Here is a 16,981-nt window from a genome sequence, read left to right as displayed (position 1 = left end):
TTTAATATTAAGAGATTTAGGGAGTGTTTGTTATTTATAAGATGGGAGGGGGTTGTGCAAAAAAGGGGAGGCACTTTAATTTTTTTTAAGCACTGGGGAGGGAGTTATGTTTTTTATTTGGCTTGTCGAGGGACGTTCAACTTTAAATATTTGTGTTTTTTCAAATATATTTAAAGTGCCTATAGAACCCCCCAAAAAGCCATGTTTTATTAAAACAGCTCCAAAATCACGTCATTTATCATAGACAGAAACTGTAAAATATGGTTATTTATCAGGGGGGGTCATACATTTTCCCCATCCTGGAGCTCAAGGAAAAATATTTGTAACTATGGTGATGATATGTATATTTAAAAAACAAAAACAAAGTAACACCCCAGCCACCTCCCCAGTCTGATAAATAAGGAACAGTCCCCTATTACATGCATTTGTCTCCCCAGTAAAAACAGAGGGCATTTATTTTACCAAATCAAAAATGTACACTATAAATTGATGCAGAAAAGGTACAAATTGGTGCATAAAAATTTACAGGAAAAAAAAATTACTGGAAATTAAGTGTTGGATGCTTAAAATTTTCTGGCAAAGGACCCCTCGTTTTATATGTATTGCCACCCAGGACCGAAAGAAACCTACGCCCTTGATAGGATAAAATTCCCATCTTGACTTGCAGTATGGTATAATGTCATTTCATTTTGACATCAAGTAAAAAAAACAAAAAAATTATCACAGTGAGAAAGTTGGACCAACTTTCTCACTCATCTGTAAAACTTCACCCGTGCCTGTGAAATTCCCAAAGAGTGCATCAACAATCAGCTGCACACTGGACTGTGGGAGCGAGTGTGCATGTAGGCGTTGGTGAGTTTGTTTAACAGAAAAACATGGAGGGACAAAAGTTTGTGTTGCCAGGATACATGAAACTTTTACTCCCCATGGTCAAAGGTGTGTGGGAGAGAAAATACAGTATCAGTTTTATCTTGTATGATTAGACCATTAGTTTCTACTAATTAACTGTGATACATTTGTCTGGTATTGAAGCTCACATTTCATCATGCAAAACCTTCGTCAGTTTTGATTGCTAATTACAGCATTTGCTTAAGAACAATAATTTCTTATTCATGGGATTTAGGCGTCTAACAACAAAATGTTATGAGCACAAAGGTGAATGGGTGGGGTTATTACACAAGTGTTCAATGAAGAAACCATGATGTCACTTGAGGAACTTACAAAGTAATTTAATGTGCCAGCCCATGACCTTTATACATTTCTACAATTTAGACATTACCTTTGAAACATAAGAATTTGGGAGAATGATTGCAAAACACCATTCAAACTAGAGGAACTGCAAATGTTTTATCATGACGGTGTAAAGCACTACAGTATGAATCTAATTAAAACAATATGGGAGTCAAGGAACAGTGAATTAGAAATAAATATTATACTAACAGATGACAAGTGAAACAAAACATTCAAAGCAGGGCATAAACTAACTGTCCAAAATAGAGGAAAATTTGATTGGAATTTGAAAATGCTGTATCTTAGTACTCAGTGTATCACTTCAAAGTATAGCACTAGTACATCTGAACTATGCTGGAGAGGCTGTGGATTTGTGGGGGAATTCACTCATATTTTTTGGGATTGCCCGTAGCTCATGGATTTCTGGAAAAAAGGTTCAAAAGGAGATTAAATAGATTTTGGGTATAACTTTCCAGCATTTTTCATTCTGGGAATACTTCTATTATACTACTGTAACCCCCAGCATAATGCAATGGTGAGACAGGGTAAAAAAAGGTCTTTATTATGAAAAGAGTCACAGCAAGATTACTGAGAAGGGATAGGTTTGATAAGATGGTCACCATTCATACAAGAAATGCCAGAACTCTGGTCATCTCTCTTTTCTTGGTAGTATTTCTATGTGGTTTATTGTTTTATTTTCCAATCAAACTTGTTTGTTTTCTTCGCACAATTTAAGCCACAAAGTATTTTTGGCTTTAAAACTTATTGTTATTGTTGCTCTTGTTTATGTTTTATGAGATTTATTGTTATTAAGTATTTTATAACAATGGAAGAGAATGGACATGAAAAGGCTAAATGTTAAAACAAGTGCAATCGTTTATGCCTCTCCTCTAAGTTGTATGTTTTTATGTGTAAAGAATTTAAAAAAACAAGTTCAAAAGGTGAATTGGTGGTTTCCACAGTACCATGTGATGCAGGACAAATACATGATAAAAAGTTGCACCACAGAAAAACACATGAAACTGAAGCTCGAACTTTCTTTACTGCGGCCTCAAAGGCATTAATTTAACACAGTTTTGATAGTGACAGTTTAAATGTTAGAAGACTCAATAAATATGTCAGCAGTAAGCAGAACAGTGTGCGGGAGTGCCTCTCTTTGTTTTTAAATGTTAAAAGACCGCAAAAAATCACTTTGAATAATGACTTTATTTGTGTATGGTGCATTCTGAAAATACAGCAGAGCGAGATTTGTCACATGAGCTGGGAGTGTGATGTCCGTCCAATCTGAGTGACCAAACCTCTTCTGGAGAATGTAATATTTCAGTGTCCTGGGAATTGACTATGTTGACAGAACAATACCTGTATATGCTGGGGTAAAGGTCCTGTACTTTAGCAGCATTGAAATGTACTCAAGTACATTTTCTCATGCACTGTACTTGTACTTTACTTCAGTATTTCTGTTCTATGCAACTTGATACGTCTTCTCTGCTTCATTTCAGAGTCAAACAATGCACTTTTTATTAAAATACATTTGTCTGATTAGTTATTTCTAGATTACAATTTTCCTTCCTGTCCAGTGAAAACCATGTATCTCCAAATTTGCAGATTTTTTGTCTCTGATAAACTGATGGATTAAGTGTTTTTCTAAGCAGTAGTATTAAGAATGACCTTGATAACCTTGAACATTTACAGCAGTAAAATGCAACATACACATTAAGGAAGAGTAACTTTAATCCAAAAAAATAATATATAATAATAAAACGACAGGAAACACTTTACTTCACAAGTATTTCTACAATGTAGTATTAGTACTTTTACTTAAAATGCGAGATATGTAATTCTTAAACCACTGTATATTGGTAAGGAAATTATCTTTATTGTTTTAAGATTTTTTTTTTTTGGCTTTTGCCTTTATTCAAGATAGGACGTTTTAAGTTTAAAAGGGGAGAGAGAGAGAGGATGACATGCAGCAAAGGCCGAGGCCGGACTCGATCTGCAGCCGCTGCGGCGAGGACATATCCTCTGTACGTGAGGTTGTAGCTGCATTTAAAGCTAGATTAAAGTATGATGTAGATCCTCCAGTTTATTTATAAAGCCTACAAAAATCACAAACTTTACAACATATGATGTGAGGGTCTTTGGACCCTCACAGTGGATAAAAAAACTCCGCCAGAAAATGTGAGAAGAAATGGTAGAAAGCTCTGGACTGAGGAGGGATCCTTTTCCAGGATGGACAGATGTGTAATAGATGTTGTGTTGTGTGTGACTGTGAATGAATGGTTAATTGAGTAGCATGTGGAAACTTGTACGGTAGCCTCAGCCACATACGAATTTGTGTGTGAATGGGTGAACATAACTCGTACTGTTGAAGCGTTTTGAGTGGTCGAAAGACTAGAAAGGCACAAGTACAAGTCCAGCTACCATTTAAATACACCCCCCTAAAACTAATGTGGTCTAATATGCAGCTCTGTATTAAATCCAACTTTTGTGAAAATTGTGAAAGTTCAGATTTTTATTGAAACTCAAGAGAGAGTTGTTTCAACTTTATGGTTGTTTTTGGAATGTTGTAAAATGGTATTGTTTTACATAAAATCTTTTTCTATACATCTTATCTGCTCTCTACAAATAAGAAACATGTCTCATTGTATCTGAGTGCAATCTCATAGCAACAACTTAAAAGATGCTAAAGCAACACCTCTCTAAAACAATTTCAATGAAAAATGATTGTCATGTAGTATTCATTGCAGGGCTGTTGTAGTGGAATATTTCAGATTGGTGTGACTAGCTTTAACAAACCAGTAACTTAACTGAGCATCTGTCTTGTTGTCTTTGATTCACTGAGATCACTATTACACACCACAAGCTGACAATCAGACGCCAATAAACGCATCATTCTCTCGAAACACCACCGGTCAACTTGTCTCACCTGAATACTAACACTCAACATGACGTGAATGCTCCACCCTGCCTCTCGCTGGCACTCAGCCAATGGGAGTGGAGAGAGGGGTGGAGCAGTTGCATTAGGTGCAAAACTTTCTCACCTCAGGCGTATAGTATGCCATTGTCATAAAAAGAACAAGAGGAAGGTCTTAGCCGACACAGATTTTAAATGTATGAAAACATCTTTTAAGCTGTCTGGCATTTAAGATTCGTTTTTTGTCACACAGGGAGTTTGCTCCAAACAAGATATTGCAACATTAAACTGATACACCTAGTAACACCTGGGAGGGTAATTACTACTTAGTATCAAGCAAAAGAACTCAAAAGAATGAGCACACCCTGCTACAACTCGTGCAGTCCAGTTGATGAATCATATAAGGGTTACACGTCAATGAAGTTCAGAAGAGAGCGGTACAAGAATGAATCCTAAAATCTGGAAATAAAGACGCTTTTCCACTGCACCAAAAAAATAAAAAAAAAAACAACAAAAAAACAACCTCACAGCTGCTAACATCTGGCTTTGTATGTAATGGGAAATGTGAAAATCAACATTCACACCTTTTGGAAATGACTCTTCAGCAGTCTGGGGTATTTATAATCTCTGTTTGGCAGTGATGAAAATACAACATCCAGGTGCACGTGCCAATTTTTGATCTCTTCACCCATAAGATGCCACCACAAAAAAACGCCCGACTGTCCGAGCTGTGGTCAAGCATTGTTCCAAATTATTCTTCCGAGTTTGAAAGAGAGACTGAATAAGTAGGAAATATACTACAAAAAAAAATCACCATAACATTTTCACTGAACTCCATACTGCTTTCCATTGTTTACACCAGTGACAGAAACAGAAAGACACGCTGATCTGCTGCAGGGCTGTGTACACAGCGTTTGTCGGTTGGCAATGGGGAAGGAGTCTATAGTCTTGGTTTTTCTCATATTTAAGAAACTAACATTCACACACAAATTTTGGTGAAAAACTGTATAAATTAGCATTTCAATTACCGTAAGGCACTGTAAACGAAAAACCACTTTAACATTTTCACCGTTTATAGCATATAGTCTACCGCCTATTTTCACTGGGTTTTTCATGTATGTAAAACCTATGCACACAAAGGGGTATAAGTTAGCATTTCAACCACCATAAAACACTGTAAACCAAAAACCACCATAACATTTTCACTTCACCTCTGCTGATGGCTTTTAGGCTTTTTTTTTAGAAACGTTTGTGTCCCTCAGAGCTTATTTTCTGCAATTAGTCAAAATTCAGTGAGAAAATCCCCTTGACTTTGTGAAAGGGGAATCAGGGTGGTAACATCCGTGTTGTTTTAGAAATAAATGTCATGCAGCACTTTAACTACCCTTCCTGAGAAACGAGTTATCTTTGATTCCCTCTTCAGCGGGAGTTATTAAGCAATTCCAAAATCCCCTCTGTTGTTACTTACTTTATCACAATGAATCACAAACAGTGGACACTGTGGGAGGAAGAGGTCAGACAGTGTCACCAATGAAATAACCAGAAATACAACACATGAATCTGTTCAAACATACTTATTCTGTGTACTCTACACACACACACTGAAGCCTGAGTACAACCATAATTCACTTTCACTTTAGGAATGACACTGGAGGGAATTTTGCAGTCTGTTTTACATTTACTGTTTAGAAACCAAGCCCTAAGCCTTTTCATTACGTCCACGCCCATGACTCACAGCAGTGCAGTCTTCCTGACATTTTTCTCACCTTTCCTGTTGCAACCCCACGCAGTCCAACTTCCCTACACACTTTCAAACAATGCCTACCCCTTATTACAGCAGATACATCTGGGACATGTTTTTAAAAAAGGGACACAGACTCAGCATTGCGGGCTTTGACCCCTCTCTAGTTTATCAGCAGTTTATAGAGATAGCGAGCACTTTTGCTGTGGGAGTAGAGCCTCCCCCCTCACATCAGGCTTCAGTCAGCAAACATTCCTGTGGCGTTAAGTGAGGAGTGTAATACTGTTCCTCTTACCAGAATGCCTCAGTGCCGTGCAGCGCAGAGGAGAGAGGAGGGACTTTCAGGAGTCATCTCTGTGTGGACCTAGGAGAGGCTTCTGAAACAGGAAAAACAAGCAATAAACAAACAAACAAACATGTAATTATCCCAACATTGCACAGTATTATGTTTTAGTTCAATCTTCAGTTCAATTTATTCACAAAAAAACAGCAAAAAGATATAATTATAACTCATGAGACATGGTTTAAGTTTGAAAAGAGACACCCTGATATGCCACCTAAAGCTTGAGAACAGGGGCCCAGACACAAAAGAAATACTTTTCAAAATATACTTATTAGTGTGCTGTCAAGACTTTATTATTATTATTACATTAATATAATTACATTTAATACATGATGTTTATTTTCCGAATGTGTGTGTGTGTATATATATATATACACACTCACTCTTTTTTGTGTTCTGTGTATTACTTGGTTTTTATTGGATTAATATTTACTTAAAGGTTGTCTGCTCAGTGTGTCATTTATGTTTTGTTGCACTGTATTTTAAAATTGATTTGGTTGGTTTGTTTGTTTTTGTCTTACTTTTTGTTATGGTTTGTTGTTTTCAAGTAAAGGGGCGTCCATTTCTAAGGCTATGAGCCTCTGGCTTTTTTACCTCTCCTGAAACTTTTTGTTAATTCATTAATTATATGCAACTCAACTAAACTAAACTAAACTAAACTAATGCCATGGGTACTTACAGAGTTTGGCTTTGTTTTGATATCTTGCAAAATTCTTAATATATTTAATGCAGGGTGGCTTTAAGCAATGTTTCCCCCTGCTGGCAGGAAGAATACAAATATAAATGCAAAGTTTTCACGAGTCGACGTGTTCAGTACAGTAGACACACTTTGCAGAGCACAGCCCAGCCCTAAGGTGCTTTCGCCTGCGGGTCTGATACAGGGAGGCTCAGTCTGGGTGTGGCAGCCAAGGTGTGTCTGCTGTTGACTCACTGCCAGTGCAGACAGATACCGCGGCTCTGAGAAAAAAACTGTCCGTCCTCCATACTGCGCACACAAGTGCAGGAAAAGACCAGTTTTTCTAGTGGAGAATTTTAACGCCAACTCAAATCCATCATCTGCCACTCTTTGGACGACTCACTGCCGGTGGAGTCGAGCTTTTTCCCACGGACGGTGAAAAGTTTCAGAAATGGCGAATGTTGTTATTTTTAACCTTTTCCTGGTGGTGGTAAGTGCGGTTTTCTATCCTTTATACTAATATAAAATGATTTACAGATAGAAGCGTAACCTTAAGTGTTTTGTTTGTCAAAAAGCGGTTGTTACTCTGTAATTATTTGCCATAAAAGTCGCACTTTTATTTGGTTTCACCAAGTTTCGATTCGGGACGTTTAAATGTGAAACTGACATTAAGTCGACTTTCTATACTTCAGCTCCTGTCCGGTGCGGAGTCGTGTTTTGTCCCGAGGTCCGTCCACGAAATTGTACCATACATAATGAAACGTGGACACAAAATAATGAAAGGTACTTTTCTCATTATCTGCTCATGAATTATTTATCCAGCACTATTCTCCATTACGGCGTGAATTCCTTCCTGTATTTGCTTTTTATCCTCCTTTCACCTTTCACCCTCTTCTTTGTTTTTTAGTTCCAGTTACAGACTGCGAAGCCAAATCACTGCGCTTTACCTGTGAGGACCCGAGTTTTAATGTAACGACTGGCGCAGTTTTAGAGACTGTAAAGCCCGTGTGGGTGGCAGCAGGAGGGCGGACATTTTCTGTGTGGGCTCAGGACAACAATGGGCCGAAAAGTGAGATGGTAGTTCACCTTGTCCACAGTGCAATAGAGAAAAGACAGGTAACATTATGTGTTATTGTATTCTTTTTCTAAGCCGGTTTACGCATGTCAACGTGTTGAAAAAATGTTTGTTTAACATTGGTGTGTGCATGTCCACAGCCCACTGACATCCTGAAGCGCTTCAAGAGACGCTGGAGCCCCCCTCCCTTCAACATAATGGAGAATGAAAAGGGACCTTTCCCCAGAGATATTGAGAAGGTAATCTTGAATTGTAGTGTTTGCAGTGTTTTTAGATATAAGGAAGTAAAACAATCCCGATATTGATATATATGCTGATATTCTATCCATCTGCACAAGGGCATTTCAAGAATTTGAAGACATTGGGGGCTTAGGTCAGATCTGTGTCAAGGGGTCCAAAAGGGATATTTTTATGAACAAGCCCTATTTCTATGCTTGTTTTGCACTCTGGCACCACATTTACAACCTTTTTTTTAATCCTCCAGATTAATACAAATTGTGATGCTTAAATTATTAGCGGTATTTAGTAATTAGTATTACTATTAGAAACTGAATACTTTTAATACGATTAAAAAATATTGACTACAGTAGAAAAATAGGTAAATTTGCAAACTGGATTGATATATCAAACACTTGATATGTAATGGAGGCAGGATATGTTACAGGTTGACAAAAACTTTATTATGAAAAATAACATCATGAATTATTATAAATCATTCCATGTATCTGGATTATTTCTGGATTATTTTCTTAAAAAACAAATAACTTTTCATATCTGTGCATATACAACAACATATATGCCAGTACCAATATATATTTGTGAGAGGCCTATATCTGTCAATAAAATTGGCCCACGGATAGATCGGTCAGGTTCTAATAACATGTTTATCAAGTCCTTATCCCAGCATTTGCAAAACAAATCCACAAAGTATCTACGTCTTGCTGCACTTTCTGCCTCTTCTTTCTCATGTTCCCCCATATTATATAATCCACACACCCAGACACACCTTGTAATTACTTTACTTTCCGCTGTCTTAACACAATGATCGATCCCTTTGATGTTTCTGAAATCTGTGTTTAATTGTGCTTACTTGGCTAAATTTGAATTTTTGTTGGCTTCTCTTGTAGTTACAGTCAGACTCGCAACAGAATCGGTCGGTGTACTACATCCTCAGCGGACAGGGTGTCAATCATCATCCAGTGGGCGTGTTCAGTCTCCACCCTGACACTGGGATGTTGACTGTGCACAAGGCAGTCGATCGTGAAGAGTACCCAAAGTTTATAGTGAGTGTCAAACGGCTATATTCTCAAAGAATCAGTCAATTGTTTGGCCTATAAAGTGTCATGAAAATGAGAAAAAAAATCTTTACAACACTGATGCAACCCTGAAATGGAATCATTAATATTTGAAATATTGCATTGCATTTAAGGGACTCACACTGACAAGAAATCAAACCATACAATATGTTTTGCACTTTACAGTTAACGACCAGAGTTTTCGACAAAAACACGCATCAACAGACAGACAAGCCTTTGGACATCACAGTAGAAGTAGATGATGAGAACGACAACGCTCCGACATTCAAAGGCCCTCTAGAGTTCACCGTGGCCGAGCAAAGCCTTGCAGGTGAAATACATGAACTTGCGGTACACACCAGTAACCCTGCGGTATTTGATCTTCGGTGTGGGTGATAATAAACTTGACGATTGTGTTTTACACCACAGGTGCAGTGGTGGGAAAAGTGAATGCTACAGACAGAGACAAAGAGGGAACCAGCCATGTCAAGATCAGGTATACTCTCTTGACCGGATTAGACCTGTTTTCCATCAACACAGCCACAGGTGTCATCAGCACAGTAACCAACACACTGGATAGAGAGGTGAGCACTGCCGTCATTTACGATTTACTCTGAGACACGACATTTGGTTGGTACAATTACATTGTTTTGGTCTTTGTACCTTAACTTGTTATTTACCTTTTTCTTGTGTCAAAATGTTTCTTCAGACAAAAGACAAGTACACGGTGACAGTACAAATCAAAGATATGGATGGTGCACCAAATGGCCTGTCCAACACAGGAACAGCAACCATTACTGTGGGTGACATCAATGACAACCCACCTACTTTCACAAAAGTGCCTGTAAGTGATCAGCAATTACCTAAAAACAAAAATTTCACGTCATAAAAAATTACGTTTATCGTTTTGTGACAATGACGTGTTTGTCATCAGTGTGTTGTGATTTTACTAAAAGACTTATTGTTTTTAAGAAACACGTTTTTTTCCCCCCTTTAGTTAACAGCCAAGGTCAAAGAAAACGAGAAAGAAAAACTTCTCCTCCGAATTCCCGTTGAAGATAAGGATTTAAAAGGCACACCAAATTGGATTACGAAATTTGTCATCATGAAAGGAAATGAAAATGGAAATTTCAGAATTGATACTGATCCCAAAACAAACGATGGGCTTCTGTATGTGGCAAAAGTGAGTGACATTTTGTATTATTTTTAAATTAGTAGTAGTAGTAAGGATGATTAGGGCCTACAACACAGCAGTGAGAACAGACTTGTATTTACAAAACACTCCCTGTCTATTTTTACAGCCTTTAAATTATGAGCAGAACCCAAAGGTAAAGCTTGAGATTCAGGCACAGAATGAAGCTCCGCTAAAAGGCACCTCTGACAAATGGCTGTCCATCCCTGTGGACATTAATGTCAGTGATGAAGACGAGGGTCCAGAATTCACGGCTCCTATTGTACACTTCACTGTCAAAGAGAACGCAGCGAATGGCACACTGATTGGAAAGTACCTGGCTGTGGATCCTGAGACCAAGAGTAGCGCCGGCATCAAGTAAGCAGTCTCACTTTATCCATCTTAAAGCTTTCCTGTGGTACACAGTACGGCTGATAGCAAGACCCCATCTTGTTACTTCTCTTTGACACTGGAGGGCAGACTTTCACTACCAAACTGAAGGATGTGCTCCTACTAATGCACATTTTCCCACCCTCTCCCAGGTATTACAAGCTCACAGACCCAGCAAACTGGATCAGTGTGGACCGAAATAATGGAGATCTGAGGGTGGCAAACACAATTGACAGAGAGTCACAGTTCGTGAAGGATGGACATTACAATATCAGCATGAAGGCTGTTGATGCTAGTAAGTTGTTTGTATATGCGTACATTTCATTTGCCGTGACTCCTATAAGGCCCATGCAGAACCCAAGCTGTCATCACGTCCCAAAAACATACTAAAAATGTTGAGTCACGTGCTGCCATAATTTTATTGAACCTTATTACAACTTGACTCATGAGCTTCAACAACATGCTTCTGACTAATTCTTACTCACCTCTACGACTTTTCCTATAAAGTCACTGCAGGCGTGGGTCTGGCAAATATCCATCAGACCAAGAATTGCAGTTTGAAAAAGTATGAAGGTTGCATATCAAATCACCACAGATGTCACCTTCAGGTTTTTAAGTGATATTGTTACGTCATCCCATCAAAGCTACCAAGAACACCAGCTCCACCCTCACCAGTATCTGTCTGAACAGAGAGCATGTCTCAACTTTGTCCTGCGTGTGAACACCTGTTGACACATTGTGATGTTACAAGTCACAATGATTCACAGTTCTCTGATGTGACGCTGAAAATTGGGCTGATATCCCAGAACTTCATCAGAATTTAAAACCGCCATGTCATTCACAGCCATGTGACTTCAGGACCAATTTGGTCTATCCTGTTTTTCCCCAGTCGACATGCTCTGTACTGACGTATAATACTAATGTATTTCAGGCAGCAAGACTGGATTGGGAACAGTCGTTATTAAGATTATTGATGATAATGACAACGTGCCATTGATCCCCACCAGCGAGCTGGTGATGTGTGAGAAGGGAGGGGAGCTCGGCTCTGTGCTGGTTACGGCTGAGGACAACGACCTGTACCCCAACTCTGCCCCCTTCGTCTTTAGCTTGAAAGATGACAACACCAAATGGTCTTTGACACGTTTCAATGGTAGGCGGTTGCATTTTCACTTGATCTACTCCTGTTAGGGTATTACTTCACCCGCAAAAGAGCCATTTGTAAATCAGATAGTCATGTTATGTTACCTTGAATTTGTTGAATTCTGGCATATGGGGGGACCTGGGACCAGGTTTACCAGCAGCAAAACATCAGTTTCCAAACTCTCACAAAACCTGTACAGTATAATCAGTCTTTTTAATACAGTAGTATGCTCAGTACTTCCCAAACATGTATTTTCACTAAAACCTTATTATATAAAACTGCACTGTTGTGCATTTTCAAAGCCAGACTCCAACACTAACTAAACTAAGGTTTTAGAGGGAAAATGCATGTATTTGGAAAGTACTAAGGATATGACTGGACAAATGAAACCTGGCTTATACTGCATCAGATGTGTAAGAGTTTGTAAATCCATATGTGATATAGTTTTGCCATTTTTAACCCTGGTCCCCAATCAATAAATAAGTCAATATATTTATTGCTTTCTCGGGAGGCTTGGGAGAAAAACAAAGATTTCTTTACATGGCATGCTTCACAAATCAGCATTTTGTGGTTGAAGTATTCATTTATAGTGCTTTTTAAAAACCAAAACATATGGGAAACATGTTTAACTACAGCAAAACATTATTTAAACCTCTGTAATAGAAATGTGCAAACTTCTTGCACAGTATAATCCAAGTCTCAGCTATTCATTTGAATGTTTATAATCTCCAAAACATATCTTTTTTTCTTGGAAAAACTGTCAAAATAAACCACCGACACAAAATCTAACAGAGGCATTCCATGGCCAGTGAATGAGCCAGAGGCAGGCTTAACGTTGATTGTTTACAGCTTGACTCATGATGCATTTTTGAGGCCGATATGTGGTGGAAGAGAAATTCAGAAATACCACACCTAAAATACAGCAAAATATATTACAGAATATTGAAAAAAACTAGTTCTTCTGTACTTGTAAGTTGTTACTTACCAGGAATGTAAAGATATTAAAAGGAGTTTTTAAAATCTTACACATTAGCCAACATATCTTAAACATAAATGCAAAACAAAAACTTTTTTTTAAAATTCCTCAAATTATTGCAACAAGAATTGCAACAATAATATGCACATATAGAGAAATTTGACAGTTGTAAAATAAACTTGTGCTACCTGGTGGACAAACAATGTAATCCAGACACCGTTTCTAAAGTGCTTCAAACATTTTTTCACATGGTAATTTCTCATATGGTGACACATGTACTGCGGCCAATTTATCATTTGGGCTTTAATGTGTTTCGGACGTCCAGACTTAACTTGTTGATTTTTGAGACAGAGATTTTCCCTCTAGTGTAATGCATGAAAACTAAAATCAAAAATTTTACATAGTGAATATTTGACAATGTTTTGCAGTTGTTTAAGTGGGTGTAAAAGTAATTTCATTCTATTTGTGACAGCAACCACTTTTGAGAGTTGTGTCCAACTTTTCAGTCTAGGCTATAGAGGGTGAATATTTTGGGAGAATCTTCATAATTTTTACATGTTTCCTTTTCAGACACTGCAGCTACATTGCAACAGCTGAAAGAGCTTCCTACAGGGAAACACGATGTAGGCATGGTTGTCTCAGATCTGCAGGGCAGTAGTAAAGAACAGACGGCCAAAGTCAGGATCTGCCAGTGCAGGAATGGAGCCTGCATGACCAAGCCAAGCTCTATATCGCTGGGGCCACTGGGTATACTGACTTTACTGTTGCCTCTGCTCCTTCTCCTACTGCTTGGTGAGTCCACTGTTTCTATGCTCTTTCAGGCCGAATTGTGTAGGCTACACTGTGTGGATAATGAAACAGGAATTTTGTGCTCATGCATGTGTAAAAGTGCAAGAGGAGTGATAGAAAGTTTGAGATTCTGTCACTGAATTATGCATCGTGTACTGGGCTTGGAGCAACGATATGTGGAGGTGTTATGCAGTGTATAATGTCATTATGTTCACTCCTGTGATGCCTACCACACGTAGAGTACTGTTCGTTAAAAAATGCACTCCCCGTAAATTAATCTCTAACATACATGCTTTGTTATTGCAGCCGCACTGCTTGCAATTTTCTGTGTGACACAGAGAGATCCAGTGCAGATTATAGATGGAGATGGCAGCGGTGGAATCCTGCTCAAATCAAACACAGAGTCCCGAGGGGAAGAAGTGGTAAGGACATAATAATGAAAGCATTGCCTAGGCTCATACTCTTGTAAAGAGAGCTTATTTTTAACTTCATTTTCCCATACGCTTCATTTATTTAATTGTTGATTTCTCTTTTTTTCTTTTTCTCTACAGGACGCAAGTATTTTCAAACCTCCCTCCCAGCTGGTGCCTGAACAGGTTGTGAAGGGCTCAGTTAAGGAGTCTATGGTGAATGCAACATGGCCGGGGAACAAGAGCACCAGCACAATCGGAGGACAGGAAGTGGGGATATATAGGCCCGGTGTCATCACAACTGATATGCAAGAGTTCTATTCTGGCCAGTATGATAGCCAGTATGGCACTCAAAACTTTAGTGGCAACCTTGTGGAAAGTGGCTTTGACAACAGATACCTCACCCAGGACTCAACTTTCCTCCGCAACTGGCACACAAATGGCCGCTATCTACACCAGGTAATGTTGTTCTATAGTTTAAAAAAATAAATAAATACAAATATATATATATATATATATGTATATACACAGTATATCTATATATATATATATATATTTATTATTATTATTTTTTTTTAAGGTGTCACAGAGCAGAATGGAGCACAAGAAATAGGAGTAAGTGGCAGAATTAAATGCGTCCACATGTGTACACCTTTCATTCTCTGAGGTTTAATAACTTCTTTGTTATCTGCAAGAGCTTAGGTAATTCTCATGTGTAATATAATCTCTAAGCCGTGATAGTATCCTCTGTAAACTTTATTATTTCTCAACTTCTCTGTGCGAGATATTATTTCTCTGTGTAATATCTGACTGCCAGTCATATCCTGAGCAGTGTTATCACATGGTGTAGTATCTCGCCTCCTATCGTACAGCCTCAGTCCACAGCGAGTAATAACACGCTTTCCTCTAACTTCCACTTTGTCTTGCAGAAGCTGGGCTATTTTGGAACAGAGGAGGACGGACGGTACGCCGACGACATCATCCACTCCTACGGGTATGAGGGGGTGGGATCTGCAGCCGGCTCTGTGGGATGCTGCAGTGAGTTTGCTGACAACGATAACCTCGACTTCCTAAACACGATCGGACCGAAGTTTAAGACTCTAGGAGAGGTCTGCAGACCGACATGAACAATGAAGCTCAGAAATAATGGTGTTTACTTTTCACTGTACAGGATGTAGAGAGGCCTGGGATATGAATGCTTGATATGCCCCTGAACATGAATGAGAAAAAGAACAAGCAGGTGGCGTCAGTGTGTGCACTGTCACCGCTCAGTTTATGTTGTAAGGTTGTTGTTTTTTGTTTTGTTTTGGGTTTTTTTTTTTGCTGATTTTTTGGTAGAAGTCTCTTGCACTGAAAACTATGCAGATGCACAGTCTGTTGTACATACTTTGTGTTGTGTGTTATGTGTTGTTTGCCTTAAAAGTCCTTCTTTTCCATTCATCCATTAACTATACCTGCTTGCAGACGGTCATGGGGTGCTGGTTTTGCCAGTTCATAATGGTAGTTTTATGGGTATGTGCAGTGAAGGGCTGTGGTTTTCTATCTACTGTATGAGTAACAAATTTGGGTATTTTGGTATAGCTGTGTTCACAGTGAAGATACAATTTTACATTTGTTTGGCTAAGTTAAATTGCTTGCTAAATGTTATAGTTTTGATATATTTCTTAAGGAAAAATAAAACAAAATAAGCTCCGAAATATCGATCAGTTTTGATCAATAATATCAATTGTCTTCCACTGGTTTTCCAAATCCTCCGGTAATTATCTGTGTACACAAATTCCTCTGCAGCACTTAACCGTTGATTGGGCGTAGTTTAAGCCCTGTGTGTCATTGAGGTTGTTGCAACATATACTACCAGTAATCCTGTGAAAGTTAGCACAAGGGCGTGGATGTGATGAGTAAGTTGAATACAAGCCAGACCAGACACAACAAAAGATAAATGTCTTGGAAAAATGCCCTTGAACCTCCCAATGAAAGGGAATCTTGACATTCCCAGTATCTTACGTTGGTGAAGTTGTAATTTTGCATGATAATTAAAGCACGATTCTCCTGGTGAACTTTTGCTACTGTAACAAATGTAGTTTTTTATAGTCTCAGTTTATAATACATTTAAAACAAATAAAATCTATGAAATAAAACATTCATTGAACAAGTTTTTTTAAAGTTAACTGTAAATCAACTCTATGCGCTTAAAGCTTTGCTTACAGCTTAGATCCCATGTTGTTATCATGTCATTATTTTTAATTCGCATTAACTTGTAAAACTAAGTAAAGGCTTCCTCATGCTGTTTTGATACTACCCTGGCAGACTGACAGCACTGAATGTAAAACCACAAACAGTTGTTCATTGTGCCCAGTTTCTGTGTGCACTCTGGTGAATTATTTACCGGGTGTGGCACTCTGAGCTTGCACAATATAAAGAGCACAATTTTACACCCACTGCTAAGCTCCGCGGCTCCTGGCTAATATTTACCTCCAGTGTTCTGCAGATATTGGTGCACTTAAAGGGACAGTTCACCACCATGTCAAAAACACATTTGAACTCCCACCTGTAGTGCTGTTTATTAATCTAGATTGTTTTGGTTTAAGATGCCAGGTGAGACATCGGCTGTAGAGATATCTTCTTTCTTTCAAATATAAGTGAACTAAATGGCACTCAGTTTGTGGTGCTCAAAATGCTAAAACTACATTTTAAAAACTCATCAACAATGTCTCTTTCTGGAAATCATGACCCTGTTAAGGTGAGTGCGATGTAAATCTATTATATTGGAGAGAAGGCAGACATCTCTGCAGCTGATATCTCCAACACTCTGCAACTCACACCAATATAA

General features: G+C 38.4%; 1 protein-coding gene and 1 long non-coding RNA gene across 4 annotated transcripts in view; one reads left to right on the top strand and one right to left on the bottom strand.

Annotated features, from left to right (window-relative positions):
• The window catches only part of LOC148188101 (uncharacterized), a 148,468-nt gene that overhangs the window by 31,408 nt on the left and 100,079 nt on the right, over positions 1-16,981 (bottom strand). Inside the window, exon 4 of the long non-coding RNA XR_015778167.1 lies at positions 6,181-6,262. This is a non-coding gene — a long non-coding RNA (uncharacterized LOC148188101). The remainder of the gene's footprint in view (positions 1-6,180; positions 6,263-16,981) is intronic.
• On the top strand, positions 7,039-16,289 carry dsc2l (desmocollin 2 like). 3 transcript variants are annotated; one of them, XM_042497602.2, is made up of 17 exons: positions 7,039-7,394; positions 7,597-7,687; positions 7,812-8,020; positions 8,120-8,218; positions 9,107-9,262; positions 9,461-9,605; positions 9,704-9,858; positions 9,984-10,118; positions 10,272-10,457; positions 10,576-10,823; positions 10,988-11,130; positions 11,767-11,985; positions 13,523-13,744; positions 14,048-14,163; positions 14,293-14,610; positions 14,732-14,766; positions 15,081-15,222. In XM_042497602.2, the coding sequence occupies exons 1-16, from the start codon at positions 7,356-7,358 to the stop codon at positions 14,762-14,764; spliced, it is 2,514 nt and encodes an 837-aa protein (XP_042353536.2). In that variant the 5' UTR covers positions 7,039-7,355; the 3' UTR covers positions 14,765-14,766; positions 15,081-15,222. The 3 variants fall into 3 exon arrangements, with proteins under 3 accessions (XP_042353536.2, XP_087941683.1, XP_042353535.2); XM_088085557.1 differs by lacking the exon at positions 14,732-14,766 and having other exon boundaries at positions 7,041-7,394; positions 7,818-8,020; positions 15,081-16,289; XM_042497601.2 differs by lacking the exon at positions 14,732-14,766 and having other exon boundaries at positions 7,041-7,394; positions 15,081-16,289.

This window comes from Plectropomus leopardus, chromosome 12, assembly GCF_026936395.1.
Source record: "Plectropomus leopardus strain MGB_pleo_1.0 chromosome 12, ASM2693639v1, whole genome shotgun sequence".
Taxonomy (NCBI): Eukaryota; Metazoa; Chordata; class Actinopteri; order Perciformes; family Serranidae; genus Plectropomus; species Plectropomus leopardus.
This window is presented reverse-complemented; position numbering and strand designations above follow the sequence as displayed.